Below are 24,377 nucleotides of genomic sequence, written 5' to 3' on the forward strand. Positions count from 1 at the left end.
ACAGCGTGGCCTGTGGAGATGTGGCTGCACTTACCCTGGACAGTTCAGCCAGAGCAGAGTTCATCTCCTGGTCACTGGCTGAAATGGTCTGCCTGATGTCAGCATAGTACCTGAAAGAAATATCAGCATACACACAACAGTAAATAACTGTATTAGAGTTTTTTGGAGGATATTTAGCTTTTATTTAATGTTCAGAATGGATAGAGTTGAGAGATATGCAACCCAGCCAGGAATTTAACTGTAGATGTTGCAGTTACTCATCATTAGGTCTATGTGTACATTAGGCCCTTTTAAGCTCTAATCCATTTCTCTCTGCCCACATTAAAACAGCATTATTACCCCACAAAGACAGAGCTTTTCCAAACAGCCTCCAGAGTGTGTATATCTGAGAGTGCCGGCTTGAAATTGCGTCAATGGCAAGAACAAAGCTTTGTAGATACTAATGTCATGGTGACCACATGGTGGCAGTAGCAGGACAGTCTGTCTTCACTGTCCTTCATAACAAACAACTCTGATCTGCTTTGGCCCCCAGATGCTGTTCTTTGTAGAGAGGCCATAACTCTAGTCAGCTCACTATAAACAACTTGCTGTGGAGTAGAAATGGCAGAAACCCCCTTGTTCTCTTTTTCTTTGTGTTAGCTTGAGGAGAATTCCCTGTGCAGGTGTTTTCATGTAGAGGGAAGGTACAGTAACTGTAGGCATGAGCTGATGACTGATGAATTTTACTGATGTAATTTAGCTGTAATCTAGGAACAACTTAGTAAAAGCACATGCCATTCTTAAAATACTACGAGATCAATCTCTTAGCTAGCTCAGCTCCTGTCTATCTGGGCAAACCTTCAAAGCATGATGCAGGGCAAGTATCCAGCTCTCATTGCATCTCCACTGGATTCCCTCAGGGCTCTGTTCTATGCCCTTCTCCATTTGTACCACATGCAGGTTTCTGTCATTATTACTATTCATTATTAAAAGTGAACCCACCTTTCCACCATCTGTTTGTAGCGGGGAATGTCTCTGGCATACAGCAGCTTATTGATGGGAGAGTCCTGTTTAAACACAAGCAAAGGAACCAAATGAGAATATGTTTTTGACACAGGTAAATCTATCACACTGCTACAAATGTTATAAATATATGTTATTTAATCTTATTTGTTCAGTCCCTTCTATCATGTTCTTCACCCGCCACCCTGTCCTCACCCGTCCCAGTTTGTGCTCAGCAATGGTGCAGGAGTCCATGAAGGTCTGGGCAATGACAGAAAGCACAGCATCCACGTGGTCTGACGCCTGAACGTCAAAAATGAACTGGGGATTCTTCACAATGTTAATCCAGAAGCGCAGAGGAAGACTGAAGACACAAGGACACATCAATATTATACATCCTTCATTAGTCTCACTAACTTGACTCGACATGTGTTTACTGGGGTGCTTGTATTTTACCTATTAGTCTTCCAAATGTGGATGGTCTCAGGGTCTGAGATGCCATGTTGACCTGCCTGTTCATCCAGCAGGTCAAAGAAGTATTTGACAGCCAGCGGGACAGGACGACTGGTGCTGAGGATCACTGTGAACAGATCATCTACAAACTTCTGCAGTGTGCCCTGGGGAAGGAGGAAGAGGAGATTTAGGAATAATAATGCTAAAAGTTAACCTAGGACTGAAACTGCTCCAATATTAAAGGAGCACTTTCAAGTTATTTATGAAGTCTCCTACTAAAATTTGCAGCTCTGTCTCATCTGTCTGTCAGTCATTAAAGCCAAAACGAACAGGTTGTTCAATTGATAATCATCAACTGCAGTCAGTACATAGATAAAGGTGATTACTCCTGAATCCCTCACAGAGATTTTCTTGGCTTATCTTAGCTTGATCGTTGTTCTGAGCAGCTTTGTAAAGCAAATCAGAACATGTTAGAACTTGGTGCCATTTCAGGAGGACCCCCAGCAGCACTCTTTGTGAATGGGTCTACTAATTAACGTTCTAAATGTTTGTTATAACATGTAACATCACAGTAAATATCACTTCACCAGTATTTAGATTTGTATGCAACATATAAAACATGGTCCAAATCTAAATTGACAGGTGTAAGAATTCTGACATTAGTGTGTGATTTGTTGTGTGTACCTTCATGGAGAGCAGGCGGGTTAGGTATATCTCAGGGATGGCCTTGGCCCTCTCTCGGTCCCTCAGGCTGCCTCTGCGGTGTTTTGGCAGCTCGGGTTCCTCACTGGCTTTCACCAGGTGCCACAGCCTCACTCCGCCTTCATCTGCATCCTCCAGCATTGGCGTTTCTGTAAATGGACATGTGTTAAAAAGAGCATCATTTATTGTCAGGTGAAGCCCTGCTCCATCATCACCTATAGAGAAGCCAAAATAAAAAGATAACACTTTGTAGTTTCACTGTTTATTGTGGAATTTCCTGAAAGGACTTGCAGTGTTATCACTTCGAACTGATGAGAAACAACGTGGGCTGCACATTTCTGTTTCTACCTTTCTCAATTAACAACTGAGAACCGCCCAATATTTTGCAAATGCCCCATTCCCAGTGAAAGCTACATGAATTGAGTTGTCACTTTAATGACAATGATTAGATTTGTTATTAAACTGTGGCAAAGAAGTTATTTCTTGATTTTTCCCCATAAATAGCTCATAAGATGTGAGCTGCTCACCAAAAATCATAAATATCCACAAACTGACAAAACACAATCAGTGATGATCTTTCATGTCCCTAATGAACACACCCATTGAACATACATGGTAATCCCTCTGTTTGTAGCAACACTAGGCGTCTGATACCACTAAATAAAACAAGAATAGTGATCTTTAGAGGTACCTTGACTTATAAAAACACTCAAACAGTGTTAGTGTGCTATTCACAAGCAGCATCAGCTGATATGAGCCATGCCATCTCAGAAGACCTACAATCAATAGGTGCCTGCCACTGTACTGTATACTGTTCTCATGTTAACTCACTCTCTCCTGCTACGTAGTCATGGTTGTCGTGGTGAATGTGTTTTGTGTGTCGGGGGACCAGCGCTACTGTTGCCCCATCTGGGACCTGATGAACGACATAAAATGTACAGTTAGCATTGTATAACAGATACTGAACATTTTACTGCCTCTATTAAGAAGTGTGTGACCACTGACCTTGTAGTGCTGCAGTGTGTTCAGGCGCTTCCAGTTGCCCTGAACCACAGAAGTTAGATCCTCGTCTGAAAGGATTAGGTGACCAGCAACACCTGACCTCCACTCTGAACAACAGACAATAGATAAACCAGTAAATCAGTAGTAGTTGTGTGTAAATAATTTAAGGCTGTGTGAACATGTTGGTGTCATAGCAGAACAAAGTGAGATACTTCCTAAATAAAATACAGTTACAGTAAAATGTATTCATGCACACTATCAGCTGCTTCCCAAAATTCATTGCAGTGCAGCGACAGCTTCTGTTGCAGACTGTCCTTGTATTTATTTTTGTCTGGCCGTAGGGGGCGCCACAGCTTAACATAAAAAAAAAACAAGTCAAAAGAGCAGGAATTTAAAATTTCTACTACTACTACTACTACTACTACTACTACTACCTACTTTACTCACTTAATGCATGAGTGATGTGCTTTATTTGGATTCTTACCCAGGTCTAGTGAGTCAGCGTGGGGTCGGTGGGAGAAGGATGTGCCCTTGTAGACCTGATCCAGCAGCTTCTCCTTCACCTGTGTGATGGTGTCACAGTCCAGCACTTTGGAGGGCAGCGGCTGGGTCTCATTCACTCCTCCACCCTGAATCAGTACATTCAGAGTCTGCCAAAGATGAAAAAAGAGGTGAGAAACCGTCAGAAGTAGTACTCGAACAATACTTTCCGAAGGTTATAGTATGTATATAAGATGTCTGAGATTCTTTACATAGATAAGAACAGTACAGCCATCAAAAGTGTAAATACTTTTCCTCACCAGGGTTTTGTACTCCACATCCTCTCTCAGCAGGCGGTTGTCGTTAAGTGTGTACTTGGCCTTGCCGGTCACAGCATCCACCGGCCCTTTATCTACTTGGTGTTTTATGGCCCTAAATAGCATGTAGAGAGGCTCTCCCGCTGAGTCCTGTTCTCACACACACACACACACAGACAGACAGCCAGACAGACACACACACACACACACACTGAAGTAAATTATTACTGGCCTTACATAACATCATTTTAAAGTTTTGCAGATGGTTATTATACTCAAACTCTATTAGGACGTTATTTTCTTATCTACTTACTTAAAACTGATTGACACAGACTTTCTTTGCCTTTCTCTCTGCATGGGAATGTTTTTCATGAAATATTCCCTTGGCATTTTACAGAGGTCAGAACTTTGACCTTTGAACTGCATCTGCTATTTCAAAGTCACACTGATGTTACACTAAAAAGACACTCAGAAGAATAAATTACCTTTCACACATTATAGTGTTAAGTATTGTCACCTTCCAAGAACTAACATGAACGTCACTGATTTAAATGTGTACCAGAAATCTCTACATACACTTTATCATGGCTATAAATTACTAAAAGAAACAGTCCAGCTACTCCCACGCAGCTCAAGGATTAGTATAATTGAGCACACAAACTATGAAGTAACACACACACGGAAGTATGTAATAAGCACAAAATGTAAACAAAGCAAAATCTCTTTTGAGGTTCTTAAAGTAGCCTCTGTTTGCTTTCATATCAGCTCTGCTCAGTCTTCACATTCTCACAGCCAACTTTGTTCCCACATGTGCTAAGCACTTGTTGGCTCCTTCCTTCACTCTGCCTCCAAATCATCCCAAACTATCTAAGACACTTTTAAGGCCAGGTCATCTAATGCAGCTCTATTACTCGCCTTTTTGTTGGGTCATTGTGCTGTGAAAAATAAACGGTGGCCCCTCACACACAGCAGATGACAGTGTTGATGCTGAATGCTGCAGTAGTGATGCTACTGAATTTGCTGAGGTAACTTGGGGGGGGGGGGGGGGGGGGGGGGCTATTTTAAGTTGCTGGAATGAAATTTAAGTAAAATGGACTAACTTGCTGCATAATTTTTCCACTTTGATTTTCATGGTGTCTTTGAGTTCAGCCCCTCTGTAGGTTGATCATTTTAATTTCCATCAAACAACGTGGCATCCTTTTGTTCCTAACACATCACCCAGTACATATCAGTAAAAATATCCAGCATGATTTTTCCCCCATAGAAACCTAAAAGTTTTTAAAGTGTTCCTTTAATTTTTTTTGAGCAGTGTTTTTTTTGATGAACTAATCACAGCTTTAAAAGCAATGTGCCCTTCCTCGCAATGGGGCCAAACACAACTCCTCATTAAGATAAAAGCCTTTGTTCTTTTCTAGCTCAGAGTTGCTCTGAGAAGTTTCCTAAATCACTCTTAGTCGAAGACTCTCAGCAAGAACTGTTAAGGATAAGTTGGGAGCTCTAAAAATCTTGTGTGAATATGGCGCCAGATGTTCTATTTGTTACTACACACTGATGTGTCACTGGTCCTAATATTTCTGACAGAATGTTTCTTGTTAAACATTGTTATTTTGTGCGTCACAAAAATATACTGTAAAATCTTGTCTAATGTGTTGACTGACCCTGAGGAACGTGTAAAGGCAGATGGACATCCAGTTGGTCAGCAGCTTCTCCACCACTGTCTCTGTCCTACAGTGGAAAAAACACACAGAGTTGTAACACAGCAAAACACATTCAAAACATCCCACGTATTTATTCTGCTTCCTCTGCTTACCGGCGCAGCATCAGTTTAGGGTTCTTGGCCACATACTGCTCCACCAGGTCATTGAGAAGAGTTTTGAGGATATCAGTAAAATATTCCAGCTTGCCATGAAGTGCCACAGTCAGCAGGGAGGCCACATAAGCTCTGTCTCTGGGAGAGAAGGTGCGCTGGCTCTCCAGGGTGTGAATGAACTAAGAGGAAGAGACAAGGCAACTTAAGCCTCTGCTCAAAATATATGTCCATATCTTTATTTTAACTAATAACACTGATGGTGACTGTGACTACCTTGGTGAGGAACAGTTTGCTGTTAAGCAGGTTGGACAGCTGCACTAAGCCCTGCTCCACCGTCTGCCGCCGACACTCCTGAACATCCAGGTCTCGCCTCAGAGGAGACTCTCTGTGTCCTGGGAAGAATATGCGCTCTGCATACATGCGGTAGTCAAGGAAAGGGATGCCTGAGCCCACCAGGTCACTGGACATGTCCATCATCTCTGTCATCAGGTCTGTGTCAGGGTGAATGAAGAGGTGTGGTCAGAAAGGTCAGAGGGTGCTGCTCTTCTTAAGACAGAGAGTCTTAAGCCTCTACTATATCATACTGTACATTCAAAAGCTGTGCTGACAACTGCACTGAGAGGAAAGAGTTGGTAAATATTGACACTGGATGGTTCTGGCAGACTAAAATAAAACTCTTCCATGTGGGATGTGGGGAACATTTAATCCAGGAGGTGTGATGTAATGGGATCATATCACAAGGGCAGTATAAAAACAAAGTGGTTCTGTTGGCCTCCACAAACTAAAACAAACTTTCTTGTTCTTCAATCTCTGGCTCTCCTTTCAAAGTCTCCTTTCTCCCATGTCTCAGAACTTTGCTCCCATCATGCTCTTTTTACCTGTGAACTCTTTCTTGCAGCGGTCTCTCACACTGGTTTCCAAGTTCTCCAGTTGGATTTGGACCTTCTTGTAGTCCCTCAGGGCCTGCTTACTCTTTCTCCTAACAGAGACAAACAAAAAGAGGAACAGTGGATCAAACAGGGCTGGAAGAGAGAGGATGAGTAATGTCAGCTTTATACTGGATTAGCAGAAATCCAATGAAACTGTAAAAACGTTGCGCACACCCAAATGGGAATGTCCTGAACCCAGACTTCCTAAGGTCTTTTTTTATAAAACTTCTGCTGATGCTCAAGTCAGTTTCAAACAAGCATTGTGTAACATTAACAGCTTCATCGATCTGTTAAAGTGATGGCTTCTTACATATGACCCACTGAGCATATAAAAAAGCTTAGATGACAGGAAGAGGTTCCTGCTAGGAGGAGCAGTGAAGGTGTATTTAAGGAAGTGGAAGTGTGGTTTTTATCAAGTTTTAAATTCCACAGTGCTATTAGTGATTCAAAGATAACATTTAACTTGACTAAAAATTGATTTGATTGGTCACTTTTCTATATTTAAAGCTATAATATGTAACTCTTTTATAATATTTTTAGAGGAAATATTTTCCAAAACTCTTTGCTCTGTTGCTCTTAGGGAAGATTTGATTGTCCCTCAAGAACAGAGGATCTCATTGTTGCATGGATTGAAAAACCCACTGAGGCAAACTGGTATTTGACTGGGCTTGATTATCTTAATAGGTATATACACTGCCCGTCCAAAAAAAGTCACCACCTGGACTTAACTAAGCAATGGATGGATGATTATTTTTCAGCTGGCAACCCTAACCCTAACCGTTGCAGTTAGATTGGTGAAAAATTAATGCAACTCTGGATGGGAATAAATGTTGTGACATTGCAGAAGCTTATCGAAACAATGCCATGGCAAATGCATTCCAGAATCAAAACTAAAGGCAGTTTTTTTTTGTGGACGGGCAGTGTATGTATTGTGTATGTTTGTGTTTTGTCATCAGATCTTTCTTGTTTGTTGATTCTTGAGATCAATTCACTATCAAATAACTAACTAACTGCACAGTAAGCAAACGCAGACAGTCTGCTGACCTGTAGATGAGGACGATGATGAGAACGATGAGGGCCACTATTGATGCCCCGACTCCAACTCCAATCTGAGCTTCCAGCGGGAAGGTGGATGGGCTGAGGTTGTCATACTGAACCTTACCAAGAGAAAAGTTCAGGTTTCCCATTTGGACCTGAAAAACACACATTTACACACCACACAGAGTCATTAAAACAAAACGTGGCTTACATAATCAGTGCACTTCTCTCTTAGTTTCCCAAACACTCCACATGCCTGCCCACCCATGCTAACTGTTGTGCTGCAAAGGGAAAGTGAACTCACAGTGAATTCAGGGAGATTGTCGGTGCCCTCTCGTTTCTTGCTGTTGGGTCCTGGGGCGGGCTGCTGAGGTGGTGGCTCACAGTAGAGGTGGTTTTTGGTCAGGGTCTTCACAGCACACACACCCTCCCCAATCATCACCACCACTTCATCTTTAGTGATAGCAAGGTCCAGATTTTCTCCCTGAGAACACATTAGAGGAGCATTACTTCACTATATCCAGTTAGTCAGTCAGCTCTGGTTCACACTAATCTAGTCTTCCTTAACTTCCAGTTCCTGTTGTTTGCTCACAGTGTGTAAGATTTAGAGCATAGTCTGAGGCTAAACAATGCAGCTAGTGGTGGGTGTCATCTGCTACTAACAGCCTATGTCGACACCTACAGCTCCCTAAAGAAGGAACAGTAAAAAGCATGAAGCAATACACTTAATCATGTTTTTTTTAGTGACTAGAACCAAGACCAGAACTGCCTGTGGAAGTTCTCATCTCATCTGACCTCCAGCTGGATAAAGCTGCCAGGGTTGTAGCGATAGGCCTTCATAGGGTCCTGCTGGTTCAGACGGCGTAAGACGGGGTTGAGCTCATAGCTGAACTGCTGGGGGTTCAAATTTTTGAAGTCAAAGCTCAAGTTGTCCAGAAGAAACTCCACTGTGACTTCTGACTTAAAAACGGAGAAGTCCACCATCGGAGAGCGGCACAGGATTAGGGTGGAGGAGTTCACCTCACAGCGCTCCATGAACTGATTTGATAAGGAGGGAGCAGTGAAGGTGTATTTAAGGAAGTGGAAGTGTGGTTTTTATCAAGTTTTAAATTCAGATGCTGTTAATTCTATCCAACACACACACCTGTTTGACAGAGCAGAGTGGGTCACCAGGACACACAGGGTCAGGAATCATCCTGACTGGCCTTTCAAGTGTCCTCTGGGCTGAACTCCTCCTCTTCCTGCGTCGCCTCTTTTTGCTCTGGCTGACGGACTCAAAAGGAAAGAGCGTCACTGCCATCCGGGGCTCCTGCACCACATTCAAATTGTGGCCTGACACGTAGATCAGTCGACCGCCACTAAACACAGAAACCAGTCTTAGAATTCACAGTACTTTAGTTTGTGGCAATTAACAATTTCTAAATGTGGAAGAAGAAAAGAAAGTGGAGGGCTAAAGGTCAAACTTACTCCAGAAAGCTCTTGGCCGGCTTGGCATGGGTGATGTTGGGATTGGGAGTATAATGGTAGGGTGTAGTATGGAGGTGACGCTGGCTGGTGCCATAATGCAGGGTGACCTGGTGCTCTCCTATCTTATTGCTGCTCCCTGTCACACACTGAACACTGGACCCGTGCACTTCTGATAGACTGTGGATGAGGTGGCACAGGTCATAGGTCAGACTGAAAGGCTGGGAGACAAACTGGGTGATCACTGAATCTAAATTAAATCTACCTGTGAACCATCAACAGACTGTTAATCATTTAACCATTAAATCATGTCCACCTCTGTCTGTGACTGTTTGTCTCACATGTTACAGGGGACTCCTCCCACAGTGACGCTTAGGTCGGAGGGTCGGCCTGTTAGCAGGTTTCGGCCAGTGATGGTGAGGGTTGTTCCTCCAGCCTTGGGCCCCCTCTCAGGTGACACTCCCATCACAAATGGATCCTGAGGTGACAAAGAAGAAGACGAAGACAATAACATCAACACAAAATCTCAGGGGAACTCATTCTTAAACATCTGAAAAGAGAGCTGTGTAAGCTGTATATTCTCCAACGTGACACAATGAACACAACAATTTTTCATTACTGATTTAAGCTCTTCCTAAAACCAAAGACAGGTGTTGGAGCTTTTTCATTCCCAGTGTCACTACTGTGTAGTGTGTCCACCAGAGTGCTCTGCAACTCCACACTAATCTCCATGACCCAGCTGGTGTTTGTGGATCTGTGTTGTTGTGGTGAGCTGCTCTAATGTTGCATCAACCATACCTCACAACTCAACACTCAGGGTTTTTCTTTCCTGACTAATGTCTAATTTAACAAGTGCAAAAAAATCATTGAAATCAGCATGGAAGTGTTTGCTTCAAAAGTCATAAATAGGTTCTGTATCTTGATAGTTAAAATTTAACAAAGGAAAATGATGCCTTATAGGCTTCTCTACAAATTACTGTTCATAGTAATTCCATACAGTTATACTCACAGATTAGTCAGATAAAAATAAAATTAATAATCTTGTTTATGTAATCTAACAAGAAAATATGCCAAACATCACTGTTTGCAGCTACTCAAATGTAGTGATTTGCTGCTTTTGTCTGTTTTATATCATGTAAATTAAACATCTTTTAATTTTGATCAGACAACATTACAAAGACGACACAGGTTTGGGAAACTATCACGCTAATTTTCCACTTTTGTAAAGTACAGCCCACATTCCAAGCTGATGACAATTATGTCATCAGCTTTTTGCCTTAGGTCCTACGCTATGTGTTGCTGCAACAAGCCACTTTTCACATCTGCATCAACTAAACCTAATGTACTGTGATGAAATTGACTAACATACCTGGTAGCTGAATGTCTGGCTCGACAGGCCAAACTCTCCTCCGCTTACTGTAACAGAGACTTGGCCCACCTTCTCTCCTCCACTGGCTTTGGTCCTGCACACAATCCTGCAGGGCAAATATTCAGAATGGTTGTTTTTAAAAATCCACATTGACACTGTAAACAGGGCATTGGTTTTACTGGATCTAGCTATACAAGTGAAACCGTTACCTTTCACTTTCACTATCTTTACGGCAAATTATGCAGTGGCTCAATATTTCATTTCACAGTACATAGCTGATGTGTACCTTGAGGAGACCTCATAGAGGCTGGGGATGACTGTGCAGGGCACCCCAGCTACTGACACAGAGTGAAGGATATCTTCAGCCTTCTGGCCGAGGTTGGAGCCCGAGATGGTCACCATGGTGCCTCCTTCCAACAGACCAGAGAGTGGCTCAATCTGAGGAAAGGTACAACTTCAATTGAAAACAAACTTTTGGGATGTTTGGAGTGTCTGAGAAAATAATATTGAAAACATTTACATAGAGAGCTAAATGAGAGGGTGAAAGGTCAGTACTCACAGAGTTAATGACAGGAGCGGGGCACGTTTGCTGTATAGGTTCGCTGCAGGATTCTGAGTACAAGCAGCTGGCCTTAGCATTGCCACACCACACACAACCATACTTCTGGTCCGCTGTATGGCACCGACTGCAGTCAGTTCTGCCCACGGAGCAATTATACAAAGTCACTGAGGACAAAACATACAGAGTGGAGCTGCAGTCACATTGTGTTTCATAATGAAATCTTACATTATACAACCAAGTGTAACTGTTAAAAATGATCTAACCATAAAGATCAGCAGGGCTGTCCACATGAAAGGTGTCTCTTCGCTTCACATACAACATGGCATGGTATTCCTCCAGTGGAGCTAAATATGTGTACTGAACAAACAGCAAGGGTTTCATTTAAAGAAATACACTCAGCTGTTATTAGTCACCCAGTCACAACATGAGGCAACAGCAGCAGACCTGGTGTAGTTGACAGGTGATGTCAAAGTTTGATGGGTCCATGTCATCAGTTTCCACATAGGCGTCCACCACCACCGTCTGCCCCTCGATAACCAACACACACTCGTAGTCCAGCTCCGTGTCCTGAACACACAGATTTATGTTGGATGAAGAGATCACAGCTTGTGTTCAGGAGTTTTGTGAAGTGTTTCGAGGCTGATTGTGTATGTGTGTGTGTGTGTGTGTGTGTGAGATACCTCATAGAGGTGCAGGTTGCGGGCCAGTAAAGTGATCTTCCTCTCCACTCTAACGGGCAGCAGAGATGAACCCTGGACGTTTTCCACACAGGGGCAAGCTGAGGCACCCCAGCTCACATAGGAACCTTCATCCCCCTATTGTTCGACATTAACACAAATGTGGATATAATAAAAACACACAAGTCCTCTGTGTCTCACTCTCTGCACGCACATACTTATTTCCTTATCATCCAGGAAGGTGGCACAGCTATGCTGCAGATTAAACAAATCTTTTAATATTCAAATTAAAACCAGTATTTGGAAATTGCCTAACACATTGTGTCGCAATGTTAGTGAACAATAAATTATATGCCTGCGCCCGCATGTCAGAATGGTAAACGTCACGCAATCCTGATTTCTGAAGCCTATCTAAGATTCAGTAATGATATTACCCTGTTGCCAATGAACATAATTCTGATTAGTTAGTTAATTAATTCATCTAAAATGTTTTTTTAAACTACACAACTTTTCCAGTTTTTTTTGGCCCTGTCCCAACGGTTTTGAAACATATTACTGGCATCAAATACAAAATCATCAGAAACCATCAAAAAATAATTTTCTTGTATGTTAAGAAGTACTATTACTGTACTTGTTTTTACTGTCTACTCCTACTTGACACTGGAACAAAATAAAAAGAAACTGAGGAATCAGGATTATCACTGTCATCACTTTCAAACAGCCACTTTACATAGATAAACATGATAAAGGCTGTTGCTAAATTCAATACAGTTTTTCATTGTTCCCAAATTGTGGAATCTGATGCCTATATTGTTTAAGTCTATCCAATTAATGAGAAAATCTGTGTTTTAACCTTTCTATTTTTAAGAGTATTAGGTGTGCTTTCAATGTCGGTTCTCAGTCGTCCAGGTGAAGTTATCTGGAAGTTAAATCACAAGTCAGTCAGTTGCCATGACTCAACTGCCAGTGTGCTTTCATTGCAATTCCGCTAAACAAAAAACAACAGCTGGAGTTCACCATGAATCACTAGTTTTTTAAGATTAGTTTAGAAAGCAAAACAACAAAAAAGAACAGAGGTGGAGACAGCAGAGGGAAAGCAGGGAAACAAAGGCAATTCAGGGATGCAGTTGAAGCTTTGTTCCTATTTTGTGTTAGCACAGAGCTGGGAATGCTGGGAGGCTGCTGAAGCTCTGACAGGAAGAAGCAGAAGAACAAGGAGAAGGAAGAGGGAGACGGATGAACTCACCGGGAGGAAGGCATCAGCTTGATCATACTGGTAGTCCAGCTCTGAGTCAGTATCCAGCAGGCGGGGGTAGGATGGGGGCTCAACCTCACCATCACCATCACCAGACAACACAGTGGCAGCTGAAAATGTGGCTGTGTCATTTTCTGACTGGACAGCAACCTCAGTGTGGGCATCCACCTCTTTCTTTAGCCCTGGGAGCATATCACGGTGAGTGTCTGGGCTTCCTGCCTCAGTCTGAGGGTCTTCTGTAGGTACCTGCATGGGTTTCTGGGTCAGCTCCTGGTACAGGGATGGTTCAGAGTCCTCTGGTTTGCCCACAGGAAAAGATGTAGGCAGGGGGAAGCCAGATGAGACTGTGGTGGGAGGCTCAGCTAGACTCAATGTTCCTCCAGCTTCCTGGGTATCACTGGGGGGTGACTCCTCCATTGGGGAGGTGTCTGGGATGATGAGAGGCATCGCAGGGTCCAGATCTCCACTAAGACCATCAGCCATAGTAACAGGCACCAACTCTGTAGTCACCATGAGAGCACTGTGTGTAACTGCAGCACCTTCTGTATCACTTTGGATGACAACATTAAGTCCTCCTGCTTCAATCTCTTCTTCCTTCCCACGGGTGACCTCTGGAGGTGAAGGTGGTGGGGTTGTGTGAGCAAGTGTGCTGGCAAGCTGAAGGGACAGAGTAGTAAGAGGGGTGGTCAGCTCAAGACTGGCGGTACTTGGAGCTGGAGTAGTGGGGATGGGAGTGGTGGCTGGCTTCTCAGTGGTTGCTATATCAACAGGGGCTGCAGTTGTTGTGATAGCTGTCGTAGTTGTAGCAGGTGTTGTAGTTGTGGTGGTTGTCATGATGGTGGATACTGGGGCAGTTGTTGTTGTACTGGATGTTGTGATCACTTTAAGAGGTTTGCTTGTGGGAGGAGCTGAGGTGGGGAGTTTAAACTGAGGGAGAGGTGTAGGGGTGGGGTGGGACATGAGGAGAGGGTGAGATACTAAAAATAAAATGTACAAAGGAATATGGAAGTAACCAAAACTAAACTGGAAATGGAAGTTAAAAACATAACTTGATGTTACTGTTATTTATGACGTTTGGAGCAATGGTTTAGTTTCAAAATATGTAGGATTACTGACCGGTGAGGCCAGCGATCTTACAGGATGTTCGTTTGGGAAAGTGTTTACCACATTCTTCAGAAGCAAACATAATGCAGTGCTCCTGATCCCGGAGTAAAACTGATAGCTCTGCTATAAAATACCATTAGCTGTGATACATGATCGTGGCCAAGTCAGTAACTTACATGTTGATTGTAGATGATGACCCCCTCCTCACAGGTGGGTTTGTGCGTACATGAGTGCTGGTGAACGCACCAATTACAGCCCCACTTGCTCAAAACACAACCGCGGCAGCTGCAGAGAGAGGGACAGCACATAAAATAAAATGATGCATGATCAGACTTGTTGCAAAGGGGAAGGTGAGACAATGATACAAGGTTGGGAGCTATGAAGAGGAAAGCAGGGAAGATGGAATGAGCTTTTTATATACAGTGGCAAGAAAAGGTATGTGAACCTTTTCGAATTTCATGGTTTTATGCATTGATTGGTTATAAAGATGGCTGACAAGATGGCAGCAGCAAGTTACAGCAGCTCTCCTCTTCTTCTATTTCTTTTCTATTGTTTGTTGGCCTGTCTTACAGGTTTTCTTTAACATGGTCAAATCGTGTTGCAAGTGTGCACACAAGGAGACCATTTTTATTACTTTTGTTTTTGCTCTCTTCTTTTTGGGAATGCGGCGGGGGATTCCCTCAGCTTCACACATGGCTCTATTGTTAATACCCAAGACCAGCTGTTAGCTGTGGGCTGCCCTGCACCTCTCTACACAGAATGACCCGAGGTTCCAACTGAAATACGAAGGAAAAGGAGAGGCTGCCGAGCAGGACGAAAACTCCAGGCGAGAAGATGGAGGTATAGACCATATGTGCCGTCCATCATTATGGGAAACGTCCGTTCCCTCTCCAATAAGATGGAAGAGCTGTTTATTGTGTGCATCCCTCCATCAGCCGATCCATCAGCGGCGTGAGTGACTGCATGGCACGGTGATGCACAAACAGACACAACACCCACAGTCACTCCTTATCATCAGCCTTATCAGAGACTTCAATCATGCCTCACTCTCTTCCATTCTCCCCACTTTTACCCAGTACGTGAAGTGCCACACCAGGGAGAAAGAGATGCTGGACTTACTGAATGCTAATGTTAAGAACACATACATCTTTAACCCCCTCCCCCCACTGGGCCGTTCTAATCACAACCTGGTACATCCGCTCCTTGAATACACACCCAATGAGGCTAGCAGGAGAGACTGTTTCGAGACCACAGACTGGGTGACACTCTCTCATGGAGAAGACATCAATGACTTGACCTGCTACATCACAGACTACATCAACATGTGTGTGGAGAACACTGGGCCTACCCGGCGGGTGCAATGCTTCTCTAACAACAAGCCCTCAGTGATCCCTGAGCTTAAGGCCCTACTAAATAAGAAGAGGAGGGCTTTCACTTCAGGAGACAGAGAGAAGCAGAAGAGAATTCAGCATAAACTCAAATACAAAATCAGGCAGGCCAAGGAAAGCTACAAGAAGAAGCTGGAGGAGCGGTTAGGGCAGAACAACGTTCGACACGTGTGGATAGGCATGAAAACCATCTCTGGCCATAGACAGCGCAGAAGCACAGGGATGGCTGATGAAGATCAGGGATTGGCAAATGAGTTAAACCCGTTCTTCAACAGATTTGATTACTTCACACCTCTCCAGTCCAGTGGATACCCCCACCCATTCAAATCACTCCACACCGCCATCTTTGCCCCCCACCTCCACCTCCTTCTCCTTAATTTCAGTGCACCACTGCAGTTTCCCTACAGGCCAAACATCAGGGAGGATGATGCGGTCGTCTATCTGCTGCACTGGGCACTGATTCACCTGGCTGCCGGAACCACTGTGAGGGTCATATTTTTTTTACTTCTCTAGTGCCTTCAACACCATACGACAGGCACTTCTTTGAGAGAAGCTGGAAGGGGCAGGAGCAGATAAACAACTGACTGCATGGATAACTGATTCCCTTACTAATAGACCACAGTACGTAAGGTTACGCAACTGTGTGTCTGAGGTGGTAGTTTGCAGCACACGGTCCCCTCGGGGGATGGTGCTGCTCTCACCGTTTCTCTTCACCCTGTAAACCTCGGACTTCACATAAAACACCAGCCTGGAGTACAGATCAGTCAACATGAACTTTGTGGAATGGTGTGAAGGCAACCACCTGTGCTTAAACACCAGTAAGACGAAGTAGATGGTAATTGACTTCTGGAGGAGGACACCACAACACACACCGGTGAGTATCCAGGGCTCAGACATTGACATAGCAGACAGTTTTAAATACCTGGATGTTCACCTAAACCATAAACTGGACTGGACTAAAAACAAAGATGCCCTGTACAAGAAGGGTCAAAGTTGCCTCCACCTTCGGAGACTACGGTTCTTTGGAGTGTGCAGGCCCTTGCTAACGACTTTTTATGACTCTGATATGCCTCTGTTATCCACTACGATGTTGTCTGCTAGGGTGCAGGCAGCACCAACAGGGACAGGAAAAGGCTCAACAAGCTGGTCAGGAGGGCCAGTTCTGTCCTTGGCTGTCCACTGGACTCTGTGGAAGAGGTGGGTGAGAGGAGGATGTTGGCCAAGCTGACATCCATCCTGGACAACACCTCTCATCCACTGCATCAGGCAGTGGAAGCTCTGTGCAGTTCCTTCAGTGGACGACTGATCCACCCTCAGGGAGTAGCGGTACCGCAAATCCTCTGTGGCTGCAAGGATCAAGTTCAAAGCTCTGTCTCTTACCTACAGAGTGGTCAACAATACAGCTCCATCTTATCTCAATTCACTTGACCGGTGAACGACGTCTGGTGCTACCAGCACCACACAGTCGACACCAAGGAAAACTGTTCCTCAGTGATCCCACGATGGTGGAATGAGCTGCCTATCTCTGCACGCTCAGCCACCTCACTTTCAATATTTAAAAAACTTCTGAAAACAGAACTCTTCCACATCTTCCTTTGCACTTATACTAGTATAAAAGCAAGGGAGAAGATCTGAAAGAGTAAAGTAGAAAGAGAAAAGTACAGATCTACACAAGATGAGAATAAGCAGAGCTGATGAGGAGGATGCAGGGAGAGCTGATTTTCAGTGGTAACTCACGGCATGCTGCCAGACAGCTGCTTAACAGCCGTGCAGTCATAGAAGGTGAAATCCTTCGCTGTGACGATGACGTGGCCAAAACGAAGAGACAAGGTGACTGTGACAAAGTCTGAGGAAAACAAAAAACACAGAGACAGAGAGAGCATGAGAAGAGCTGAAAACAACAAAGGTTAACATAGGTGAACATTATGTGTGCTCTCAGAACAATATTTAAGAAGCAAGACAGTGGTTTTAACAATCAAATGGGAAATAATTGCTCTTAGTAATAATTGTTTCATGTAAAGTGGGGCAAAGTTGAAAGATATTTACTCAACTTGCTGGCAAACTAGGGGCTTCCTTGTTTCACAATGCCCAACACAAAGAGAATCTTTTAAAGTTGCCCTGCACAGTGGTATCTCATGAGGACAATACTGGCATATTAAAATTTAAAAATGTGTTTTTATTTTGGTTTTTGGTAATTTCTTCAGAAAACGACTTGTTTTATAATTATTTCAGTGTGCTTACCAAACTAATTCCTGGGTGACACAGGACAGGACTACAACAAAATCTGTCAGGTCAAAATGAGCAGTCGAAGGAGAGGGAGGTTACCCAGGTTAGAAACGGGGTCCTCTCGGTGGATGTTTCAACATGCAGTATGTGTTATTGTATAGTCCGGTAATTAATCAGAAGAAAAAAAGACAGTTTGGCTACATGACTAACCTGAAGCCATAACACTTCTTAAGACCTACATTGATATTGGGGAAACTTCTATATTATTTGACTTGCCTTATCTCCGCCCAGCAGAATCATCAGGTTTATGCTTTTAACATCCTGTTCCAGTATAGTCTTGGTTTCTTAGTCTAATTCTAAAGGGCCTATAATTATGCAAAATCCAATTTTTGGTACATTTATGTGAATCTATCTATCTATCTATCTTCAATTAGTAGTCTATTCAAAGTTTGCGCTAGAAAATTAGAATTGGTTCTCAGGGAACCAATTCCTGGTCAGGCTCAAACCCCACCCATGATGGCCTAGGCTGAGCACTCTCAGTCTGATAATTGTTTTCCTGGCTACAGCAGACTCACTCTGAAAACGGCAAAACAGAAGCAGCAGAGCCCAAAGCACAGACACTGCTCACCTTTTGGATTTATGGACAAACTCAGAAGTCTCTCTTCTTCCTTCATCCTCTCAGGATCTGAACAAACTGGATTTATTTTTTTAGGAGCAGCCTCACACAAGCGAGCCAAGCAGTATGTGTGTTTGTGGGTGCTAGATGAAACTGGTCACTTTAGAGAGGGTCTGTCCGTGCATATTTTCAGACTTACCGTTCCCTACAATCTACAAGACTTTTCAGCATGACAGCAGACAGGCACATTTTGGGGACTCCAGGGACATGTTTTTTTAAGCCCGAAATGGGGCATAATATGGGCTTTTTAAAAACCACCACATATAAAGCTATTTTCAGAAAAAAGGATTTCGGTGCTTTTACCCCATCTGGACCGGAAACCCAACTTACCATCATGTGTCATGCAGTTGACCTCAATCTGCACACTAACAATACTTGCGATACATTGTGAATATGCATTATGAATTCAGAGGTTAGGCTTGAGGTCATTCTTATGAAAACTACATCTTGCTCCTCATCACACATGCAAACACAAACATGCACATACAGGCCTCAAACCCATTAAGTTCCAACTCTCAATAACCACTGGCAGCAAACTCACTCTTTACAAACTCCTTACAAAGCTGAAACACCCACAGGCAAAACAAACCAGCAGCATCGTTCAATCCACACTGTGGATGTGCAGTGGCAGTAGGAAGTATTCAGGGACTTAACGTTTTATAGACTTTGTCATGTAAATACAAACAGATACAATTTTATTTACATCAAACTGTACTGACAATGATAACGTTTAAAGTTTTTAAAGATTTTCTTTAAAGGACAGTGAGAGAAAAAGATTTCAGCATTGTCTTGGCTGCTTTCAGGTTGAAAGGTAAAACCAGCCCCACATTCCCGGCTCTCATGCACTTTCAACAAATTCTCTGTATTTGGCTGCATTCATCTTTCCCTAAACTCTGACAAGTCTCTGTCTCCCTGCTGCTGACAAAGCTCATCAGAGTGTGCTGGTATATGGAATGGTAATCGACATGTGATGACACATCTGGTGTTGACCAGAAGTTAAAAAGCAGACCAGAGAATAACTGAAATAAATCCAGCGATGTCAAAATGAGCTGTCATCTGCCTCTTCTTAAGAGCGCTGGCTGTCTATCTCCCTATGGGTAACCTATGAGTACAAGTGTACATTTACACACTGCGCTTGTTATGCAAACACTTAAGATGTGACAAAGCTGACATTTAACCAGCCACAACAGGTTAACAGCCCCATCGATAGTGAGCAGCTGGCACTTGATGTATGACTACTTCCAGGTGGGTGCCACTAGTTAGCTACCACAACATGTCATCATAGTGGGTAGAGGACAGTGGAAACAAAAGCAGAATCAAAAGATAAACATTTCAAATTAGGCTCACAGCATGTTTTTTGTAGCACAAATTAAACAGCATCCATCTTCCTCCCTTAACACAAGGTGTGCACAGTCAGCAAAGAAAATGAGTTGCCATGGTTCACTCTGAAACTTTCATGATTCATGAGGTTTCAGCTTAGTGCATGTGCAAAATCATGAATGTACTGGAATTGTACCTCAGTTTTACACTTCTGGTTTACATTATTCAGGGGTGCAAACACACTGTATTGTATTTTCCACTTGAAAAAAAGTAGCAGCAAAAACAGGCATTTATTGGCAAAGATGATGGCGTATTCACCTCTTTCTTTAGTTTTAATGATTTTAACTAATGACCACATACAGAAACTAAGACTTTTATTGCAGGACAGTCTACATAAGTCTTGGGACAGCATGTCAGGGCAGGTCTGGCAGGATGATGAGTAAAGTTAGTTAAGCCTTGAAGAGCCCTAAAGAAACATATCTGTGTCTCACCGACATTTTATTGCAGCAGAGAGTTCCTTGAACTTCATATGTTAGTATTACACTGCAGTGGTGTGGCTAATACTTTAGAATGTCATGTTTTTGTGTACGGCAGCCCCATTGTGGTTTAGGCTGATAAAATGATTTGAATTTTTTTGGATTATTTACAGATACTTATTTAACATTGCTTACATATAACATATATAACATATAACATTTTCTGGCAGATAAGGATCACTCAGTGTGAATATATTATGCACTTGCAGCCAACCCCAAATTAAGACTGTAGTATATGTTTTTCTATCTACTAAGTTCACTTCAGAGGCTTTTCTAGACAAGCATTAGTGAGCTGAGAATGTGCTCTTTAGCAGCTGCCCTTACACGCCTTCAAGATCTGTCTTTTATTAAGTTAAAAACTCTCTAAGTAAAGATAAACCACAGTTTATCAAATACAGCCTGGGTGTCCATACCTCAGCAGCCCTGCATCCTGAGAACAACAAGCTGTGAGGTTCGGGAATGTGAACCATTGTATGTGTGTGTGTGTGTGTGTGTGTGTGTGTGTGTGTGTGTGTGTGTGTGGTTACATCATTGTGAGGACCAGCATGAACTTTTAACCATTGGACTGAAGACAAGTGAGGACATTTTAGCTGGTCCTCACAATGAGAAAGGTGCTTAAAGAGTAATTTGGGGTTTAGGGTAAAATTTAGGGGGAGGCAGTTTGTTGTGATGGTTGGGGTTCGGGTAAGACAGTAGGTAAAAAACATTTTTTCAATCAATAGAGTAGACTAGCATGGCCCATGCAACAGCAGAGGGCTAGGGAGTCTGTTATTTCCATGAGTGTCCCCACAATGACTGCCATACAATAATGTGTGTGTGTGTGTGTGTGTGTGTGTGTGTGAGATTGAATGAGTGTGTGAGTGAGTGAGAGACAAGAGAAACTATGCGAGTATGACCTCTGTAGAGGCTTCAATTTTTATTTACAAGCTCCCTTAATCTTCTCTTGTCATTGTCACTGACTTACCATAACAATCAGGCTGCTCCCTCCAAACCACGACACATATGGAAGCCCAGAATAACTGGACAAATACATTTATGGGGAGCTGTTTGTTTACATATTACTCCCCTACTGCTTAAACTGGTTTGAAAAATTTATTGGGTTAGCCTAGATTCATGGACACTGGAGTTGAACTCTGTACATGCAAGTAATGTTTTTGTATACAGTAACTCACATGCACTAAATCTAATCTCAATACAGGATGTTGTCAAATCCCCTGCACACAAAATCAAACCAGGAATTTAACCCCGGCTTCATCAGCTTAGTTCTAGAAGACCCTGAGTTAAAGCTCACTCACCCTGTCCTGGAGGAACCATGGGTACTCTGCCGGTGTCTGGTGAATGGCAGGTGACCCCAGTTCCAGTGACAGTGGCAGGACTGTGGCTGTCTTGGAAGTAGCAGGAATAGGACTCGTCTTTTTCTAACACAGGAAGACCCGGGACTGACAGAAACACCTGAGAAAAGATGAAATATTGAAACTGATGCTGACAGATCACATCAGACAGAGCTACTGTACAAACCAGCGTACAGCAGCAGCAGACTGGCAGACACCAGACAAGCACTGAATGAGGAGCACATAATTGGACAAGGTTCCAGACTGCTGCAGCCAAAGGTAGAGGACAGCAAATCCAGCATTATTAAGTAAGTCCACACTGGTGCTGTTACAGAGGACAGCGACGGTCATAATGACAGTAAGTGATTAAACTGTCTGAAACCACAAATCTGATATGGGTTTGAAAACTAGATTTAATTAATCCCTCTGCTGCAGTTACAATAATCATACTTAGAAAACTTAGTTTGTGTCTCTCCTGCTTCCCATAGGCACCATCTTCCACGCACACGACTGATACTAGACCAGGACACCGGGTTCTGATCACTATCTCCCCTAAATTCCTCAACATTTAAAACATGCTGCCCCCAGCTAGGATGCAGTAAATCAACCAGCTCAGTTTGAAGGAATTGTTAGAGCAGTTATTGCATGGTGACTTGACTTAAGCGTTATCATGTTTTGGTATGTGAAGACATGTAAAGGCAGAGTAAGATCATGGACATAGTGTACCCAACACAGCAGTCATCTATTTTGCAAGATATTTATAAGAAAAGCCTGTAGGTGCTTGAGGGTGGATTATTTTCTTCTGTTAACAAAAATCCTCATCTTTCTGTAAACCCTCTGTTATGACTCGTTACTTTTATGAGGTTTATTTACATTTCCATTAATTCATTTTATCTAACTTTACTGCAGACGCACCGTCCTGCTCTCCATCCTGGTGACGTTGGAGGGGTTGAGGTCCTGGATGGTCAGACAATGTTGCTCCATGACGAAGCTCCACAGCCACTGACCTGGCTGTTTCCCACGAGAACATTCTGTCTGCAGCACACATCTGCAGGGGAAAAACAAGGATGCACTGATATATCATATCAACCAATAAGACTCAGAACTTCTAAGTCTCTCACTCTCTCATATTCCGTAAATTTATAAATCATACTACTGACATAGGGTCCTTGGGGGATTGTTAAAACGTTTTTCAAAATTGTTTAGAATTTTGACCTCCACTACAGCCATTTTAAAAAATAAGCAAATTAGGAAACAAACAGATTCAATACAAGAAAAAATACAAGAAAAGCCAGACGATCTGAGGTAAACAAGGACAGAGAGGAGGGAAAGATCCAAGTGAGAGCAAGATGAGGGGCCAGGTGGTGAGGCAGAGCAGAGAGGACAGGGAGGAGATGCAGATGGGATGTTGTAGATTTCTTTCATCAAACTCAAACGTAATTCCACCAGAGAAAACTCTGACTTCAAAAACTGTGTCCACTGATATTTCACAACAAGCTGGCACTGAGCTTATATTCATTTACTTCAGTGAACCTATTTAAACTGAAACTGTGAATCTAAGTCGAGACAAACATTTAACATCAATATGAGACTTTATTGCATATACTATAGAAACAAATTTTCTAACCCATTGTAAACTAACTGAGGTAGAGCTATACTAAATGTTACATCTACATAATAACATGTAAAAAAAAAAAAATAAAACATTCTTTTTACAAATAAAAACTCTAATAAACAATAAAAGTCATAAAAGTTATTTAAAACGAGGGTTTTGCTGCCACAGCATTAGCTGCTCTGTCAGTGGTCTGACTTTACACTTATTATTACTACGTTTATCAGTATGTACTGTATGGCCACAGGTTGCTTTTCATTTTAAATTACCTGGCAACGAAGATGACGCGTCAATATATAGTGGAGGCTAAAAGTGCTTAACCTACTGCATCGAGTTTTATAAACGTTACAGTTGAAATGATATTTTCTTACCTATAAAATGTTTAATTCATTGTCAGTAAAACAGACGAGTCTGATGGGTTTGATATAGTACCATCAATATCTATCTATGGTTATGTGGGTTGTTTTTGTATTGTCTGAGTGCTTGGGTGTTATAACTTTGTGTGTATTTTGATTGTCGGTGGCTGGGTTATCCCTTGTGCAGCATTGGTACCAGACAACAGATCATAACCTGATAAAAATGAAAATCTTCTATCACGCTGCCAACTCAGTTTGAATGTTTATAACAGCTCTAGTCTATATTGTATCGTTTGCTGTTATAAGGACAAGTATCTTATAACAACAAATTATTATTGGAATAATGAAAAACTTGCTGTAATACAGTGAAAAATAAAAAGGAAAGGAAATCACATTGATGTCAAACTAAAACAACAAGTGTAACCAAGTAATGTTTATGTATTTTTACCATTATTGACAGTAATCATAAGAAAACATCACAAATTAATCTATTTGATGATCTAACTGTTGAATAAATCATTTAACTAGATTAGGACATAGCACAGGTATTTATCTCACCTGCCCTCTAGGACACACCAGCCGCAGTAGGGGTCGTGAGCAAGCAAGCAGGAGTGGCAGTCTGTGTGCCGCTTGCATTCAGCCACCGGCCTCTTCTGCAACTGGAAACAGGACAACACAATGACGTTCAGTTGTGCAAATCAACAACACTAAGCTCCTGAAATCTGATTTAAAAGAATAGGTGGCCCACTTTCCTCAGTGCAGCAATGACAAATGAAAATATGGTCATTA

At 42.6% G+C, this 24,377-nt stretch overlaps 1 protein-coding gene across 1 annotated transcript in view; it reads right to left on the minus strand.

The window, feature by feature from the left end:
• The window catches only part of plxnb1b (plexin b1b), an 84,442-nt gene that overhangs the window by 4,221 nt on the left and 55,844 nt on the right, over positions 1 to 24,377 (minus strand). The window contains exons 6-36 of the mRNA XM_026344670.2: positions 24,147 to 24,247; positions 22,536 to 22,668; positions 21,585 to 21,741; positions 17,269 to 17,377; positions 14,320 to 14,428; positions 13,031 to 13,966; positions 11,788 to 11,922; positions 11,552 to 11,674; positions 11,371 to 11,464; positions 11,105 to 11,271; positions 10,832 to 10,983; positions 10,546 to 10,651; positions 9,518 to 9,654; positions 9,180 to 9,356; positions 8,857 to 9,070; positions 8,508 to 8,750; positions 8,017 to 8,196; positions 7,719 to 7,867; positions 6,624 to 6,724; positions 6,019 to 6,236; positions 5,746 to 5,924; positions 5,594 to 5,660; positions 3,939 to 4,085; positions 3,623 to 3,788; positions 3,142 to 3,245; positions 2,968 to 3,052; positions 2,119 to 2,285; positions 1,438 to 1,598; positions 1,198 to 1,345; positions 982 to 1,046; positions 35 to 110 (exon numbers count right to left, since the gene is read on the minus strand). Of these exons, the coding sequence (XP_026200455.1) occupies positions 35 to 110; positions 982 to 1,046; positions 1,198 to 1,345; positions 1,438 to 1,598; positions 2,119 to 2,285; positions 2,968 to 3,052; positions 3,142 to 3,245; positions 3,623 to 3,788; positions 3,939 to 4,085; positions 5,594 to 5,660; positions 5,746 to 5,924; positions 6,019 to 6,236; positions 6,624 to 6,724; positions 7,719 to 7,867; positions 8,017 to 8,196; positions 8,508 to 8,750; positions 8,857 to 9,070; positions 9,180 to 9,356; positions 9,518 to 9,654; positions 10,546 to 10,651; positions 10,832 to 10,983; positions 11,105 to 11,271; positions 11,371 to 11,464; positions 11,552 to 11,674; positions 11,788 to 11,922; positions 13,031 to 13,966; positions 14,320 to 14,428; positions 17,269 to 17,377; positions 21,585 to 21,741; positions 22,536 to 22,668; positions 24,147 to 24,247 (5,106 nt within the window). The remainder of the gene's footprint in view (positions 1 to 34; positions 111 to 981; positions 1,047 to 1,197; positions 1,346 to 1,437; positions 1,599 to 2,118; positions 2,286 to 2,967; positions 3,053 to 3,141; positions 3,246 to 3,622; positions 3,789 to 3,938; positions 4,086 to 5,593; positions 5,661 to 5,745; positions 5,925 to 6,018; positions 6,237 to 6,623; positions 6,725 to 7,718; positions 7,868 to 8,016; positions 8,197 to 8,507; positions 8,751 to 8,856; positions 9,071 to 9,179; positions 9,357 to 9,517; positions 9,655 to 10,545; positions 10,652 to 10,831; positions 10,984 to 11,104; positions 11,272 to 11,370; positions 11,465 to 11,551; positions 11,675 to 11,787; positions 11,923 to 13,030; positions 13,967 to 14,319; positions 14,429 to 17,268; positions 17,378 to 21,584; positions 21,742 to 22,535; positions 22,669 to 24,146; positions 24,248 to 24,377) is intronic.

This window comes from Anabas testudineus, chromosome 5, assembly GCF_900324465.2.
Source record: "Anabas testudineus chromosome 5, fAnaTes1.2, whole genome shotgun sequence".
Classification (NCBI taxonomy): Eukaryota; Metazoa; Chordata; class Actinopteri; order Anabantiformes; family Anabantidae; genus Anabas; species Anabas testudineus.